This window comes from Mesoplodon bidens (assembly GCF_964165515.1).
Source record: "Mesoplodon bidens genome assembly, chromosome: 17".
NCBI classification, from domain to species: domain Eukaryota; kingdom Metazoa; phylum Chordata; class Mammalia; order Artiodactyla; family Ziphiidae; genus Mesoplodon; species Mesoplodon bidens.
In genome coordinates, this window is record NC_138174.1 from 75080267 (window position 1) to 75099478 (window position 19212).

Sequence of the window (19212 nt, forward strand, 5' to 3'; positions counted from 1 at the left end):
ACGTCAAAGAAAGACAAATGAAGGATAGTCTTTACCTTTTCACCTGGAGGGCCAGGAGGGCCTGGGGGACCCTGTAGGACAGAGCATTTTAATTAGATATAGTTCACAACCCTGGTAAGTTTTAAATGCTTTTTTGTACTGACGTTATCTTCAGATATCATGGTTAAGGTGATCATTTATTTGTTAAATATTTTTCCTGTGCTATAGAACTGTTAAACTTTGAAAGTAACCAGAAATTAGTTCAGGACAATTATTAACAGGGATGGAAACCCTTCAAAATCTTAGGGGTTGGCCTGTGGAATCCACTGATCTGAGCATCTGCTGGGCTATCAGACAGTGGATGAAACCAGCCAAACCCTTGACAAGCCTGAGTGTTTCTAGTGTGGAAACGTTTGTCCACTTTGAAAACTGCCGCTGCTCTTTAAAAGTTAAATGAATTCTTTAAGCGGGTAGATGGTATGAAGTCCCCAAAATTCCTGTGTTTGCAACAAAATTTCAGAATGCTTTTTATAATCATTAAAAAGGAAAAACTAGTCATTCTCTCCTCATGAAAACGGGTCCGTTACAAGAATATAAAAGACGTTACATCTTGCAGGAACGGATAGAAGAATTGCTGGATTTGAACCCTAAAAAAAGAGTAAATTTAAAAAATTAGCCTGAAAATCTCTCAAGGACTCTCAGGCAGGCTAGAGTGAGGATGGCAAACCCAGGCACATCATTCATTCCTAGTAAACACGGCGCTCGACAAATAAGTGCTAATATTAAGTCTCTTGTGCCCCCAAAAATGTGTGAGTAGAAGGGGCTGATGCCCCCCTCGTCCTCAGGGTTATCAGCTGTGAGGCACGGCTGATGTCACAGCAGAGCTTCCTGGGAGGTTCTCTCTGATGCTCAGTTTCTAGTCTCTGTCCCAAAGACACTGCAGCTTCTTCACAGCCTGGTCTGGGGCCACAGCCCCCAACAGAGCAGGCCCTCTGCTGTGACTGCACTGCCACAAGGGAAGGTCCAGGCCAGGGCCTGCCTTGTCCATCTCTGAATCCCCTCCTCATAGGATGCGCTCACATCCACGCAGCCCCACGAAAAATCAACATGTTGTCCCTGTGGGATGTCTCGGCATGAGGTACTATTATCATCCTTTTCCCACAGCTCTGGGGATATGTGGACCGTAAGTGCCAATCAAACACCCCTTCAGATAGAAGCTCAAATAGATAACTAATAAGCACCTACTGTAGAGCACAGGGAACTCTACTCAATACTCTGTAATGGCCTATATGGGAAAAGAATCTAAAAAAAAGAGTGGATATACTTGTATGTATAACTGATTTACTCTGCTGTACACCTGAAACTAACACAACACTGTAAATCAACCATACTCCAATAAAAGTGTTTAAAAAAGATAGACGCTCATTCTCACATCCAAATTAAGAGAGATCACCACTGGGTAAAGTTTTCATTCCATTTTATGTATTTTCACCCCTCGCCACAGTTGTTCTCTGAATGCCTCTAAGGGATATTCCCCCTAAACTTACTGGTGGTCCAGTGAATCCCGGGGGGCCAACAGGACCTTGCAGCCCTGGCAGTCCTGGCGAACCCTATAATTCATTGAGAAAGAAAAGAATTAAAATGCAAACCAGGAGGAGACTCAGCATGTGCTCCTAATTATTTAGCAAATGCTTACAGGTGCTCCTGGGGGTCCAGGAAATCCTCTTTCACCTTTCAACAGGGTCCCTGGTATATGGCCAAGTATTTCACCTGGATCCCCCTAAGGGATGAAAAATAAGATAAAGTCACAAATACTGATATTTATGTAAAGAGAATGTAAACCTATGGCGTACGAGGCACGCCCTGCTGTTGTGGAACTAGCCCAAGTCTGGGATTTAGCCTCTGTCTAAGCTTGGAATAAACAGACCGGCCGTCTCCTGGGTTCGTATGTCTTAATGACCAGCATTAGGGGGCTGCAACCAGGACAGAACGTGTAGACCGCTCAACGGAAGGATGTGTGATGCTTCCACGTGACGGGCCCCCAGGCAGGAGGAGTTCTAGACAGGGGCCCGGTCTCTGGTCCAAAGGCTATGGGACCACAGGCTGTCCTCACAACAGAAGGATTATCTTTCAAGAAAAGACCCAGCACAATCATGTCCGGAAAAGCAGTGAGAATATGTTTTCGGTGTCAACGTGGCCACAGTACCCAGATCCTTGGTTACACACCAGTCTGAGGTTGGCGTGAAAGTACTTTTACATAAGATGGGCATTTAAATCAGTAGCTCTGAAGTAAAGCGGATGACCTTCCACGGTGGGGGGCCCACCCCATGGGTTGAAGGCCTTAAGAGAAAAAAGACAGACTCCCGTGAGGAAGGCGAACTCTGCCTACACACAGCCCTTGAGCTGGACCACCGCTCTTCCCTGGGTCTCCAGCCTGCATCCTTGCCCCACGGATTGTGGACTTGCCAGCTCCCACAATCACGTAACTCCTTAAAATAAGGAATTTATTTGATCTCAATGTATTTTAATTATATTATATATTGAAATATATAATTGAATTAATATATAGTATAATTAAATATTATAGTATATAATATTGTGTACTATATATATTATATAATATAAATCAACATATAATATAATTGATATATAATAATGTATTATATTATATATTATGTAATATGTAGACTATATTATATATATTTTAATTATATCTCCCTCTCTGAACTCACTCTATGTATCCTTATATGTGTATGTTGTATACATATGGAACACACATAATACACAAACATCTCCACGCATGTCCTACTGGTTCTATTTCTCTGCAGAGTCCCGCTGACAGCCCCACCCATGGCTCTGGACAAGGAGCATCAGGGACTCACATCCCATCACTAATATTTCCCATCACACCATGCCTCCCAACACTGCTTACTTCCTAGGAAGAAATTGTGCCTCGTGTTGACACTTTAGATTCTAAAATTTAAGTCTGTGTATAGGACTTAAGTACTCTTTTAATGTAGCAGAGTTTAGACAAATAGGTTACTAGGCAATCAATCAACCAAAGTGATTTAAAGTAAAGTTATTTTTACGGCATCTGTTTTAAACAGAAGCCTGGAATGAATCCAGTAAAATAAAATAACGTACCTTCATTCCCGGTAACCCTGGTGGTCCCTAGAAAAGAAAAAGTTGGTATTAGTTTTGCTTTTCTCAAAACAATAGTAGCATTATGATATGAGGGCAAAAAAAGGAAAAGAAAGGCAATGGAATGAGAAGAGAGAAGTTAGCACCGAAGAAATTCTTAACGTAACAGCCCAATACTCACGGGATTTCCAGCGAATCCAGGCAAACCCGGAGGCCCCAGAGGCCCTCTCTCACCCTGGGGGGACAGCAGACAGTCACTCTCAAAGGCCGTGCTCCCATCCGTTACCCCGTCCTACCCTTCAGGCATGCTTCATTTGTTGGTGAAAATCATTTTCTAAACATTGTTACAAGCTATATTGCTCAGTGCTGCTTCATGATAGAAGAAATATAATATTTGAGAATTTAATTAATAGAGACAAGAATTAATAACAGCATTTTCTTATTTGCTTTAGTAATAGATTATAGGTGAGAAATGTAGTGGTTAAGGCAATTTTAGAATCAAAGTCTACTAAATAGAAAGGCACAATGATGTCTTTCCTGAACATTAAACGTGGGAAAACTGTGTTTCCTCACCAAATAAAGAAAGGTGTAAGACGGGTAACTTTCCAACTGTGGCAATTAAAACTGTGTTCACGGGACAACTTTGCCTGACTTCTCCAGGTGCAAAGTTAGATGAACACACACCAGGCAGGGAGGCTCCCGGCTCTAAATTTACCTTCGTCCCGTTGCATCCTGGGATACCTGGGGGACCCGGAGGACCATCTTGGCCAGGAATACCCTGCAATTAACAAGGTGAACAAGTAGCCAAATCAGAAAAATCACTGATGTTGCCATAACTCACATCAAACATCTTATAAAGGAGGCAGGTGCCTTTTATATACATACAGGAAGTCCTGGGTTTCCAGGGTAACCAGATGCTCCTGGGGGTCCCTGTAAGGATGGAGATGAAAAAGTTTTCATTGAGTGTGGGAGAACATCATTTCCTTCCACTTGCATCCACCTAGCTGAGGATGTCGGACCCTAATTATTGACATTTGAAACGTCGACCCTAAGCAGGCAGGGAGGCATCTTAGGGCCTAGCCCAGGGAGCCAGATGCCCTGGCGTTTCAGTAGCAACTCTTCATCATCAAAAGCTGATGATTAAATCAAGGCTGCACACCCACAAAATAACTCTGCCCTCATTTCACCCTTTGTAATTTCTAGGTGGTAGATAGATAGACAGATAGATAAATTTACATTAAAATCTCAAACAGTTGGGAAGTAGAGTGTATGGCATAAATCAGTTCATTGAGGGAAGAAAATCAAAGTTATTTCTGGCTGAAATCCAGATATTCTCCATCCCAGGTAGTTACAATGTTATCCCCTATCTTCTGCCCTAAAGACCCAGGAAGACAGGTTACCGGGCACACTTCCCTTTCCACTAAGTAACAGTAACATAATTAAAATGTTTACATTTTACAGTGTCTTCCTATTTTTCTGCTTTCAAAGGTCTCCCTGCTTGCATGTCCCAGGAACGGGAGTAGCAAAGAAAGCAGACCGTGAAGAAGGAAGAGGGAATGCAGCTCTGAACACATTACCACTTTTCACATTAAATGAAGACATCTTTCTTCAAAGACCTGTAGGCGTGTCATCCCCCCTCCCGCAATTAAATACGCCTACAGGAATCCTTGAGGAAGGAGAGAGGAGAGAAAACACTTGTACAGAGGACAAGAAGTGAGCAGCTCCAGGGGCAGGACTGGAGGTCGAGGACACGGGTTCCACCCATCCTGGGCCCTCGTGCCCAGGACACACGCTGTCTGAGCTCCGAGCACAGAGGCAGAGGGAGGGGGGGTGCACAGAGGAGGGAGGGGATAGGATGCCCCTCGGGATTGTCTGGGGGTGGGGAGGGCAAAGAGCCCTCCCTCTGGAAGCCCCGCTGTATCAGATTCCACCCACAGTCATTACCAATTGAATGACAATCGTACTCACTCTCGTCCCTTTAGTTCCTGGCAGTCCTGGTTCTCCGGTGTCACCCTGGAACAGACAGACATGCCACAATGACCACTCATCACAAAAGCAACACAGATCATCTTAAGTCCACTCCCCCAACCCCCTGCGCCCACGACAGCCAAGCTCACCTTCTGTCCTGGTGGTCCCTGCGGCCCCTCCGGTCCTTGCATTCCCGGGAACCCGATGACACCTTGTAACCCTGGGAGACCTCTTTCTCCCTGAAGAGGACGAAAGAGCAAGTCAGTCCAAGGGCAGGTGGGAAGAGAAATCAGCCTCACTCAGCATCATCCAGCAGCCAGCCTACCATGAGCATCCGAAAAAAGATGCTGCCATCTACCTCCCATCTCAGAGACTTTTCTCTGCCCTTTTTTAGCTCTTTTGAGGGCAGGGATGTTCATATGTGATCCCTGGTCCAATGCTTTCTATATACTATATTCTAAAGGCTAAGTAATTTGTTGAGGAAATAAAATCATGGATAGTTGGGGATTTTTTTTCACTGAATGGCTTATAACCTCATTTGATGAGTGGGATCTTCTTGTCGGCAGACACAGCGCTGAGATTCTGTGATCAGACATCAGTCAAGGCCCCCCTTTAGGAGATGTGTAGGCAGAGCTCACGGTGGCAGTTTCAGTGCAAGATGCTGAGACTTTTCTGTGCAATGAACAGTCTGACGATGGGTTTGCATAAGCATCTCTTAAAAAACTGGGGGTTTTTTTGCAAAGGTAGACTCGAGGTTTAATTATGGTCTCTGCCCTCATGGAGCAAAAAGAAATAAAATGTATTCTTAACATAATGAATATTATTTCGGGTCCACACATGTGGCTGGGATTCTGGCTTTGAGATGGCCCTTGAAGGATGAAAGGAAAATGAATGTGTGAAGAGACAGGCAAAGACAATTCAGGCTGGATGTCAGAGAACGGAGATCTAGGCCATGTGAGCACAAGACACTAAGAAGAAGAAATACAACGGGGACAAGAATGTGAAGAGATGAGGCATTACCGTTTGACACTGGAAATAGTTTCCTCTGCAAGCATCAGTGACCCAGTGGCCTGATTAGGGATATGGAGGAAGACGGCCACACTTTTTGGCAGTATGAAACAGCCTAAAACCAGGACAGGAATTCAAGAAAACCTATTCTCTTCACAGTATGTGGACTTCGGTGCAACCTCACAATGTAAATTGGGTCGATTAAATACATCTTTAGCCAATTTTCAAAAACAGAAGGCATGTCGGAGATTACAGACAGGATTCCTTACTTTCCCTACAGTTATGTTCGTTCAAGGTAAAAAATAAACTGCCAAGCTATACATTACATCACATAAACATTTACCACCCCAAATAGCACATTACGAAGAGTTACTTAAAGTTGCTCAACGTTGCATAAATGAAGGGACACAGAACCCAAACTTCCAGAGTCATCCCTCTTTCCAAGCCACTCAGCCAGTCCCTGAACTTGCTGGTGAATTGTGCGTCTGTGGCATTCTCTGAAATGCAGAAACGTGGTTCTGAACTTCGGTCTCCAATCACTGGACCTCCACAGATCGTGGGAGTCATTGGAAGTGTAAAAGGCAGGGAGCCAGAAACAGTGTGTGAATAAATAGGAAAGAGATTATTTCAGACTCTAGAGACCATCAGATACTAAACGGAGTAAAGAAAGTTAAGCCCTGCAGTTTGGCCCAGCCCTTTGGACCAGCTGCATCTAGGGATCAACCAGGAAGAACAGATGCTAATATTCCCCAGAGCCCAGCACAGGACTTGACACAGAACACTGGCTCATCCTCCCTGAGGCCCAGGAAAGAAAAACTTTCTCAGACTAAGACTTACTCAAATGTAAAGCTACTTAAATACATTCATTCATTCTTAACCTAAAATAACAGCAGATACAAATGTACAAAATCCTGGCGCTGGAGACAGATTGTACGCTGACATCATATCAACCTCCTCCCTTGATTGAGATGTGGGAAAATTCTACCCAAAATAGAATTGAACCGCTGGCTAAAAAATGTGAACACTGAACTGAGTATCCTCAAATAACCTGGCATGAGATGCGAAGGAAATACGAAAGGCACATCAGCAGAAAAGCTCCCTAACGCATTTGGTGGCATATTTTTAGTACTTAGTTAATATCGGCAGTATCACTAGGAGACCCAGTGCAGATAAGATTTTATAATTCTCATTTTCATCGTTGACTGCATGGAGACCCAGAGCCAGATTAGCTGATTTCTACAAGTTTCTCATTGAGTCAGCACTAAAGCCACAAATAGAAATGAGGTCAACCTCTACCTCCGTCTGTGTTTCTTCTAGGTCACTAGAGCAAGCTGGTTCCCAGCAAATATTAAATAGTTCACCCACATCGAGTTAGCCCCTTTTATGTCCATTTCACAGATAGGGAAATTAGGATTCTGATGCTTCACTGACACGTCACATGTCACTGGGTGACCCCTGCATGCTCCTGGGAACATGATTCAGAAATCTGAATTCCCAGTCCTGGCTTTCACCACAGGGCCACATTATTTCCCAAATGTCACCGGAACACTTAAGCAAGCTCCGTATCCCAAGAGTTTTGAAATTAAGTAGCTAAAGAGGAAGTGACTCCCCCGTGGACATGGCTCTTGCCATCCCGCACATATTTTTTTTTAAGTTTCCTAATCTTTTGTTCAGACAAAAGTGCACATGAATAATCTAATATCCCCTACCCCGCCCAAGGCTATTCTGGGCACCAGAGTACAGCAAACAGACAGGATAAGCATTCAATCAGCTATACAATTAGCTGGCAAACAGCACACACTGCACATGGGCCCAATTCTTCCTCCAAGCTTTCAGCAAATCTCCACGAGGGTTACGGGAAAAGCAGAGAGCTGGGCACATCATGCAAAGGCTTTTCATGCCGGTCCTTTCTAAGCCAGACTCCGCAGTTGTGGCTCCTCATGCGCTGGGGTTCAAGGCTGAATGTGCAGAGTTGAAATCACCTAGCAACAGGTCCCCTGAGTCATCTCTTTCCCGTGATGTGCTGGAGGCAAGGTCCAAGACGACATGGCGGCCCAAGTGAGATCCACAACCACTGTTACCACAGCAGCAAGAACTTAAAGTGGAAGATGAGAAAGAGAAGCTTGTACAATACTACCCAAAATGCTTCGAGGCAACTGCATCTAACGGTTTTATTCTTGAACGTCAGTGCAGTGTACTGTACTAATTTAAAAAAAGTTTATATACCAACCATGGAAGTGACTATGACTATATCCTCAAATGGTGAAATTCAGAATTTGAGGAGAAAAAAACACAATGCTATAGACGAATGAATACAGCCATGGAGAATAATCTTGGCATCAAAATTAGCCATTCTAAATTAGGCATGAAATAGAATTTCATGCATGAAGCAACTTACAAATTTTGCATCATCTATTATCTAGAGAAGGGCATACCTTTTTAAAAAAAATTCCATAAAATGTGGGAATAAAAGAGGTTTTTTTATAATACCCAATTATTTCCCTTCCTCTTAAAATACCTGTAGAAACAAGCTCATGATGGAAATCCAATGCTAGAATATAGTCCCCTTCAAATCTTAGTCAAAAATCCAAATACCAATAAAGCCCTCAGGATGGTGAAGTCGAAATAGTGTGAAGGTTCTAAGGATAATATAGGATAACATCATTAACAACAACAAAAACTGAAATTAACACAAAATATATCTAGAGTAAGCAGTCTTCAAAAATCTTACTGTCAGAGGCCTATTATGCTTGTTTCAACAGCCAACATGGGATCACTATCTTTCAGTCAAATTTTGAATTATTTTTTCAAATAATTTAAGAATAATTATTATTTTATTATTAATAATAATTATTTTTTACATTATTTTAAAATAATATGATTGAGATAGCCTCATCCACCAGAGGGAAGACAGAAGAAGCTAGAAGAACTACAATCCTGCAGCCTGTGGAACAAAAACCACATTCACAGAAAGACAGACAAGATGAAAAGGCAGAGGGCTATGTACCAGTTGAAGGAACAAGATAAAACCCCAGAAAAACAACTAAATGAAGCAGAGATAGGAAAACCTCCAGAAACAGAATTCACAATAATATAGTGAAGATGATCCAGGACCTTGGAAAAAGAATGGAGGCAAAGATCGAGAAGATGCAAGAAACGTTGAACAAAGACCTAGAAGAACAAACACCCAGAAGAATTAAATAACAAACCATCAGAGATGAATAGTACAAGAAGTGAAATGAAAAATACACTAGAAGGAATCAATAACAGAATAACTGAGGCAGAAGAACGGAAGACAGAATGGTGGAATTCACTGCCACAGAACAGAATAAAAAAAAAAAAAGAATGAAAAGAAATGAAGAGAGCCTAAGAGACCTCTGGGACATTAAACACAACAACATTTACATTATAGGGGTCCCAGAAGGAGAAGAGAGAGAGAAAGGACCCGAGAAAATATTTGAAGAGATTATAGTTGGAAACTTCCCTAACGTGGGAAAGGAAATAGCCACCCAAGTCCAGGAAGTGCAGAGAGTCCCAGGAGGATAAACCCAAGGAGAAACATGCCAAGACATACAGTAATCAAACTGACAAAAGTTAAAGACAAAGAAAAATTATTGAAAGCAGCAAGGAAAAAAACACAAATAACATACAAGGGAGCTCCCATAAGGTTAACAGCTGATTTCTCAGCATAAACTCTACAAGCCAGAAGGGAGTGGCACGATATATTTAAAGTGATGAAAGGGAAGAACCTACAACTAAGATTACTCTACCCGGCAAGGATCTCATTCAGATTCAATGGAGAAATCAAAAGCCTTACAGAGAAGCAAAACGTAACAGAATTCATAAAAGCACCACCAAACCAGCTCTACAACAAATGCTAAAGGAACTTCTCTAAGTGGGAAACACAAGAAAGGAAAAGAACCTACAAAAACAAACCCATAACAATTAAGAAAATGGTAATAGGAACATACATATCGATAATTACCTTAAACATGAATGGATCAAATGCTCCAACCAAAAGACACAGGCTCGCTGCATGGATACAAAAACAAGACCCATATATATGCTGTCTACAAGAGATCCACTTCAGATCCAGGGACACACAGAGACTGAAAGTGAGGGGATGGAAAAAGATATTCCATGCAAATGGAAATCAAAAGAAAGCTGGAGTAGCAATACTCATATCAGATAAAATCGACTTTAAAATAAAGAATTTTACAAGAGACAAGGAAGGATACTACAAAATGATCAAGGGATCAATCCAAGAAGAAGATATAACAATTATAAATATATATGCACCCAACATAGGACCACCTCAATACATAAGGCAAACGCTAACAGCTATAAAAGAGGAAATCGACAGTAACACAGTAATAGTGGGGGACTTTGACACCTCACTTACACCAATGGACAGATCATCCAAACAGAAAATTAATAAGGAAACACAAGCTGTAAATGACACAATGGACCAGATAGATTTAATAGATATTTAGAGAACATTCCATCCAAAAACAGCAAATTACACTTTCTTCTCAAGTGCACATGCAACATTCTCCAGGATAGATCACATCTTGGGTCACAAATCAAGACTCAGTAAATTTAAGAAAATTGAAATCATATCAAGCATCTTTTCTGACCACAACACTATGAGATTAGAAATCAATCACAGGGAATAAAAAGTAAAAAACAAACACATGGAGGCTAAACAATACGTTACTAAATAACCAAGAGATCACTGAAGAAATCAAAGAGGAAATCAAAAAATACCTAGAGACAAATTACAACAAAAACACGATGATCCAAAACCTATGGGATGCAGCAAAAGCAGTTCTAAGAGAGAAGTTTATACCAATACAAGCCTACCTCAAGAAACAAGAAAAATCTCAAATAAACAATCTAACCTTACACCGAAAGGAATCAGAGAAAGAAGAACAAGCAAAACCCAAAGTTAGTAGAAGGAAAGAAATCATAAACATCAGAGCACAAATATATGAAATAGAAACAAAGAAAACAACAGCAAAGATCAATAAAACTAAAAGCTGGTTCTTTGAGAAGATAAACAAAATTGATAAACCATTAGCCAGACTCATCAAGAAAATGAGGGAGAGGACTCAAACCCATAAAATTAGAAATGAAAAAGGAGAAGTTACAACAGACGCCACAGAAATACAAAGCATCCTAAGAGGCTACTACAAGCAACTCTACGCCAATAAAATGGACAACCTGGAAGAAACGCACAAATTCTTAGAAAGGTATAATCTTCCAAGACTGAACCAGAATGAAATAGAAAACATGAACAGACCAATCACAAGTAATGAAATTGAAACTGTGATTAAAAATCTTCCAACAAACAAAAGTCCAGGACCAGATGCCTTCACAAGTGAATTCTAGCAAACATTTAGAGAAGAGCTAACACTCATCCTTCTCAAACTCTTCCAAAAAATTGCAGAGGAAGGAACACTCATAACCTCATTCTATGAGGCCACCATCACCCTGATACCAAAACCAGACAAAGATACTACAAAAAAAGGAAATGACAGACCAATATCACTGATGAATATAGATGCAAAAATCCTCAACAAATTACTAGCAAACAGAATCCAACAACACATTAAAAGGATCATACACTATGATCAAGTGGGATTTATCCCAGGGATGCAAGGATTCTTCAATATATACAAATCAATCAATGTGATACACCATATTAACAAACTGAAGAAGAAAAACCATATGATCACCTCAATAGAAGCAGAAAAAGCTTTTGAAAGAAGTTCAACACCCATTTATGATAAAAACTCTCCAGAAAGTGAGTATAGAGGGAACCTACCTCAACATAATAAAGGCCATATATGACAAACCCACAGCAAACATCATTCTCAATGGTGAAAAACTGAAAGCATTTCCTCTAAGATCAGGAACAAGACAAGGATGTCCACTCTCACCAGTATTATTCAACATAGTTTTGGAAGTCCTAGCCATGGCAATCAGAGAAGAAAAAGAAGTAAAAGGAATATAAATTGGAAAAGAAGAAGTAAAACTGTCACTGTTTGCAGATGGCATGATACTATACACAGAGAATCCTAAAGATGTCACCAGAAAACTACTAGAGCTAATCAATGAATTTGGTAAAGTTGCAGGATACAAAATTAATGCACAGAAATCTCTTGCATTCCTATACACTAACAATGAAAGATCAGAAAGAGAAATTAAGGAAACAATCCCATTCACCATTGCAACAAAAAGAATAAAATACCTAGGAATAAACCTACCTAGGGAAGTAAAAGACCTGTACTCAGAAAACTATAAGACACTGATGAAAGAAATCAAAGATGACACAAACAGATGGAGAGATATACCATGTTCCTGGATTGGAAGAATCAATATTGTGAAGATGACTATACTACCCAAGGTGATCTATAGATTCAATGCAATCCCTATCAAATTACAAGTGGCATCTTTACAGAACTAGAACAAAAAAATCTTAAAATTTGTAATGGAGACACAAAAGACCCCAAATAGCCAAAGCAGTCTTGAGGGAAAAAACAAGAGCTGGAGGAATCAGACTCCCTGACTTCAGACTATACTACAAAGCTACAGTAATCAAGACAATATGGTACTGGCACAAAAACAGAAATATAGATCAATGGAACTGGAAAGAAAGCCCAGTGATAAACCTACACACCTATGGTCAACTAATCTATGACAAAGGAGGCAAGGATATACAATGGAGAAAAGACAGTCTCTTCAATAAGTGGTGCTGGGAAAACTGGACAGCTACATCTAAAAGAATGAAATTAGGACACTCCCTAACACCTTACACAAAAATAAACTCAAAATGGATTAGAGACCCAAATGTAAGACAGGACACTACAAAACTCTTAGAGGAAAACATAGGAAGAACACTCTTTGACCTAAATCACAGCAAGATCTTTTTTGATCCACCTCCTAGACTAATGGAAATAAAAACAAAAATAAACAAATGGGAACGAATGAAACTTAAAAGCTTTTGCAAAGCAAAGAAAACTACAAACAAGACGAAAAGACAACCCTCAGAATGGGAGAAAATATTTGCAAACGAAATCAATGGACAAAGGATTAATCTCCAAAATATATAAACAGCTCATGCAGTTCAATATTAAAAAAACAACCCAATCCAAAAATGGGCAGAAGACCTAAACAGACATTTCTCCAAAGAAGACATACAGATGGCCAAGAAGCACATGAAAAGCTGCTCAACATCACTAATTATTAGAGAAATGCAAATCAAAACTACAATGAGGTATCACCTCACACCAGTTAGAATGGGCATCATCAGAAAATCTACAAACAAGAAATGCTGGAGAGGGTGTGGAGAAAAGGGAACCCTTTTGCACTGTTGGTGGGAATGTAAATTGATACAGCCACTATGGAGAACAGTATGGAGCTTCCATAAAAAAACTAAAAATAGAATTGCCATATGACCCAGCAATCTCACTACTGGGCATATACCCAGAGAAAACCATAATTCTAAAAGACAAATGCACCCCAATGTTCACTGCAGCACTATTTACAATAGCCAGGTCATGGAAGCAACCTAAATGCCCATCGACAGACGAATGGATAGAGAAGATGTGGTACATGTATTCAATGGAATATTACTCAGCCATAAAAAGGAATGAAATTGGGTCATCTGTAGAGACGTGGATAATCTAGAGACTGTCATACAGAGTGAAGTAAGTCAGAAAGAGAAAAACAAATATCGTATATTAATGCATGTATGTGGAAGCTAGAAAAATGGTACATATGAACCGGTTTGCAGGGCAGAAATAGAGAAACAGATGTAGAGAACAAACATATGGACACCAAGGGGGGAAAGTGTTGGGGGGCAGGTAGTGGTGGATGAATTGGGAGATTGGGATTTACATGTATACACTAATATGTATAAGATGGATAACTAATAAGAACCTGCTGTATAAAAAATAAATAAAATTCTAAAATTCTAAAAAATAATAATAATATGATCATCAGGACTTCCCTGGTGGTCCAGTGGTAAAGAATCCGCCTTCCAATGAAGTGGACGTGGGTTCTATCCCTGGTCGGGAAACTAAGATCCCACATGCCGTGGGGTAACTAAGCCCGCGCGCCACAAATACTGAGCTCACGCACCTCAACTTCACAGCCTGCATGCCACAAACTACAGAGCCCATGCATCCTGGAACCTGTGCACCACAACTAGATAGAACCCTGCACACCACAACTAGATAGAACCCTGCGCACCACAACTAGAGAGAAGCCCGTGCGCTGCAACGAAGATCCCGTGTGCTGCAACTAAGACCCGAACAGCCAAAAAAATAAAAATAAAATATGGTCATGGATCTTCACAGTGCACTGACGCCCAAGGAAAGATGCTGCCCGAGACCTGGGCCCCCTCTCGACGGGGGACCAACTTGTTGGGCAGAGCCATCTACATGTGCTTGTTCATCCGTCAGAAAGCAGAACGCACCCAACAAGGGATGTTGATTGCAGAGATTCTGCAGTTGGGTGTCCATCTCTTGGAAATAAGTACTTTAAAGGCAGGGATATTTTTTATTCATTCGGCATTTGGCACGAACTTTGAACTCAGTAAAAGTTGGTAACCGGATGATGAAATAACCAGTAGCATCACATGAACTTAGGATGAGGTAGGATTCTATCTACGTGGCCTAAAAGCTTTAAAACGGAGTAAAATATGGTTGCTGGGCAGGAGGGGATCCCAGGCCTCCCTTTCCCAATCCAAAGCCCTGTGGGCACCACGGAGACTAGCTAACATACCACAACTGGCCAAAGAAGCCACAGGGAGAGACAGTGTGGGCAGGACATGATACTGAATCAGCTCTCCCTTTCTGTCATCTGGTGCCTTGAGATTTCCATTTCCAAGCAAAACTGCAAATCATTGATGCAACGAAAGTATTCGCATTTGGAGCCAGAGTCCACCAAGCATTCAGTGATGGGGAAACTATTTCAGATGACGGGTCACAGTCAATGGGTGACTTCAGGACTGAGCCAAAAATTCCACAAGTCCAATTCCTTGAGCCCAGCAACAATCAGACATCTGCAGGACCATTTCCTGAATACCAATACTGCTGGGAAAGTGGTGGGAAGGCTCCGATCAGTGTCACAGGGTCATGGAAAAGCTCTGGGATGAGGCCCCACTGGGCTTCATCCACACCATGCAGCTTGACATTATGGCAGAAATACTGCCACCCGTGCAGAGGAGAGGAGAGGGGGAGGACATACACAACCAGAACACTGAAAAGGCCTGGTTTTCCTGAGAAGAAGATGCCAACACTGGCTCTCCTCTGCCCCACAAGACACATACCTGGAACGTTAAAAGAATGTGTGTGTCACTTGAAAGTAGACTACATCTGGGGGAGGGATGGAGTGGGAGTTTGGGGTTAGCTGATGCAAACTATTCTACACAGAATGGATGAACAACAAGGTCCTAACTGTAGAGCACAGGGAACCATATTCAATATCCCGAGATAAACCATAATGGAAAAGAATATAAAAAAGAGTGTATATATATATGGATAACTGAATCACTTTGCTGTACACTTGAAAGTAACACAACACTGTAAATCAACTATACTTCAGTAAAAAAATTAACTACATTTCTTTAAATATAATACTGAAGATTGTTTCACATAATCGCTCTATCATTACTACTGTTTCATGCATTTAACATTTCAATATTAAACTACGAAGGAGTCAACTAATCATGCACCCAAAGCATGGCTTTATCTTTTTTATCTTCTTCCCCAAAGTCTCATTTTCTCTCTCAAGATTTGGTGATATTTCACTCGATATGGTCAATATGAGGAATCTTTACATAGTGGTCTCCATTGGAAATGTGGGTATATGCCAAGAGCTTTAGCAATTACATGTGAGGGTGGGGCGAGATGGGCAATTAAGAGGTTTTTTCCTAGAAATGAGGTCATTCCCCATCTTTACACATTCAAAGGATGAGAAGAATCAGAAAAGCAGAAAAGTGTTAAAAAGGAAAAAAAGGCTCCTTAATCCCTGACCCTTGTGTACTATAAGATCCAGTCTCTTCTCCAGGAGCCTCCGGGACCCACTCTGCCTAAACCACGGAGTTGGTTTGGGCAAGCAGACCTTACGTAGCCTCTCAACACTCCCCCTTTTGACCATCATCAGGCGTGTAGGGACTTGCTCCCAAGACTTCTGAAGCTGCGGATAATCAGGTTTGTATGAAAAATGGGACAGACACAGTGCCGAGGTTTGGGAAAGGGAGCTTGCTGGTTGTACAGGAAGTAAATGGGAAAGCCTCTCTCTCTCTGCCCACATCTGGACTGCAGCTTTTACACCGGACTTTCCGCCTCAGGCTTTTTGAGCAGAGAAATCCCAGCCCCTGTGGCTAAGTCCATCTCATGGATAAGGTCCACCAATGCCCGGCTGATGGGTCATCAGCTTCACGCTGCCCACTGATACAGCACTTAATGCAGAAGCCTCTTCAAGAGGCCATGTTCAAGGATAGATTTCCATTGGATAAATCCTGATATGGAAACATTATTTGAGCCCACGAGGAATTCTGGCACAATTCTAAGAATTTCAACATTGCCATGAAGGTTGGTTTTTAGAGCTAAGCTCAAATCGTACGTAATATAAAACTAGCAGGGTGCCAGTTACCGAGGAGATACACAATAAATATTCCTGATTAGTCAACCTTTGCAAGAAATAAAACTGATACTTTCCGATCTACAAAAATCCACTTTGCACATCACCTGGTGAGAAAAAAAATGAATTATAAAGAGTTTTTCACAAAACGCTTTCTAAAGAACCATTCTTCAACCCAAGAATAATTCGAAGCAGTCCTAAGTGCATTCTCACTATCAACAATTTCAAACTCTTCCCCAAACGCCAGCTAAAAGCAAACAAACTGTCCAGCTTCACTGATCCAGTAAAAAACTTACTAAAACGACAGGCAAACTTGAGTGCTGACAAATTGTTGGTGGCAAAAAAAAAACCTTAAAATTTTCCAAAGATTCTTAGGACTTATAAATAAATTCCAGACCTTTCTCCTTCACTAGAGCCAAGAATCACTTATGGAGGACACACTTGAAAGCTGTAAGGAGTGGCAAATGTCTTCTTCAATCATTTGTCTCTTGGGCTGTTTCTGAAAAATCAGTCTAAAATGCTTTCATTGTCTTATTCCAAAGCAGTAATCTGTTTAAAATATTTTAAGTATAAATATTTAAAGTTATTCCCCCGAAGTAGTCAGCTTCCCAAATTAGCAAGAAGCAAAATATTTTGATAATGTTTTTCCAAAGTCTGGTGGGTGTATTCAGTCCAATTTTGTGTATACATTTCCTGATATAGTTAATCTTTAATCGATAGCTTCGTTCCACTTCCCCATCAGACAGTAACAAGGGGAGCTTGCGCTCCGGAAAACATGTGTGTTTCTGGGCCTCACGCTCTATTAATACATTCAGATTTCAATGTGAAGGTTCAAATGTCCTGATGGGTTTTCCTGGGGACCCCTGTCCAATAACCCTCCCCCGACATCCGTTATCCTCTGGGCTTCAGCCTAGGTCTTGGCTCCCAACCACCTCCCGGGCCCAAACAGTGCCTCAAACCTGTGGGCATCAGTTACCCAACCCACTTCCAGATGGTCGCTGCCCCCTGAAATATCTGTACCCACACGCCACCCTCCATGGTCCCCTAGCACCCCAGCACATCCATGGAATCTCAGCTAAACATCCCTTCCTTGGGGAAGGACTCCTAAACACAAAATGATTCAAAGAGAACTTTTACACCTAATTGATCCCATTAAATTAAGAGGCAATAAAGGAGGCATGAGCTTTTGAAACGGCCGTGTCCGGAAAGCCCCCAAGGGCTCTGATTTTCTCGCCACTAGAGGGCGCAATGGGACCACCTTTTTTTTTCCAAATCAAAATTCCCCCAGGGGACCCTGAAAGGGGTCAGCCTTTTTTCTTAAATATTCATAATCTTAATATATTAATATTAAATATTCAGTACCATTGAAGATATTAGTGCAGGCACAGCTAAGAGAGATCAGTTTTTTAAGGGTTACAATGCAGAACTCTAAGGGAAAGAATTTTAATGGGAATTAAAAATGTAATTTAAATTAAATATAAAACTAGTAACCTGAGCACTGAGGCTATTAAGTGACAGGTAAATGCTGTGACTCTAGAAATAATGTGAATTGTGGATGCTTTTCAGATTGCTTTTTTCACCCATTTTTTAAAACTTAGAGTATTTGAATCTAAAATAATACAGGGGAAAAAGTAAGTTCAGTTTTCTAAATGACTGGAAATAGTAAATGGTGAAAAAATTAAATCCTATAAAACATGCATAAAACAGGTACAAATATGGTAGTAGGAAGGTCTCTAAAAAACAATTTCTAAATATCCAACTTCCAGTAAAATTTATATGAAGGATCTTCTTTGGTCCTTCTACTACAAGTTTATAGGAAACATATACTTAAGGTAATTTAATCCATTCTCCTGATTTTTGCCACTTACGAAGGAAAAAAGTCCATCCAAATTTTAACAGCTTCCCCAAAAGACGATAACAATGTTTTGACATAGGGAGCTCTTGAAAATCAAAATCATGAATGTTTTTGCCTAAACCTATTACCTTACATAGTATAGTATAGACTTGAAAATTGTCTTTTAAAGCAGAAAAACAGTACAGACATAAAAGGGGCCTGACTGCAGCTTGGAACCTCACTTGGGGTGGCCCTGGAAGGTTGTGTATGTTGCGCACTGCAGGAAGGAGGCTGGGCACTGGCCCAGCAGGGGGTGCCTTATCTAAAGTGCCCATGGGCTTCCCTGGTGGCGCAGTGGTTGAGAGTCCGCCTGCCGGTGCAGGGAACACGGGTTCGTGCCCCGGTCCGGGAAGATCCCACATGCCGCAGAGCGGCTGGGCCCGTGAGCCATGGCCGCTGAGCCTGCGCATCCGGAGCCTGTGCTCTGCAATGGGAGAGGCCACAACAGTGAGAGGCCCGCGTACTGCAAAAAATAATAATAATAAAATAAAAATTTTAAAAAAATAAAAATAAAAAATAAACTGCCCAGAGCAGCACAAAACCACTCAGAGGCCTAGGAGCTGCTGAGA

General features: G+C 41.3%; 1 protein-coding gene across 1 annotated transcript in view; it reads right to left on the bottom strand.

Annotated features, from left to right (window-relative positions):
- COL4A1 (collagen type IV alpha 1 chain) overlaps positions 1–19212 on the bottom strand; it is a 148383-nt gene that overhangs the window by 51432 nt on the left and 77739 nt on the right. Inside the window, exons 3-11 of the mRNA XM_081215096.1 lie at positions 5238–5327; positions 5089–5133; positions 4006–4050; positions 3836–3898; positions 3302–3355; positions 3124–3150; positions 1676–1759; positions 1527–1589; positions 36–71 (exon numbers count right to left, since the gene is read on the bottom strand). Coding sequence (XP_081071222.1) covers positions 36–71; positions 1527–1589; positions 1676–1759; positions 3124–3150; positions 3302–3355; positions 3836–3898; positions 4006–4050; positions 5089–5133; positions 5238–5327 — 507 coding nt within the window. The remainder of the gene's footprint in view (positions 1–35; positions 72–1526; positions 1590–1675; positions 1760–3123; positions 3151–3301; positions 3356–3835; positions 3899–4005; positions 4051–5088; positions 5134–5237; positions 5328–19212) is intronic.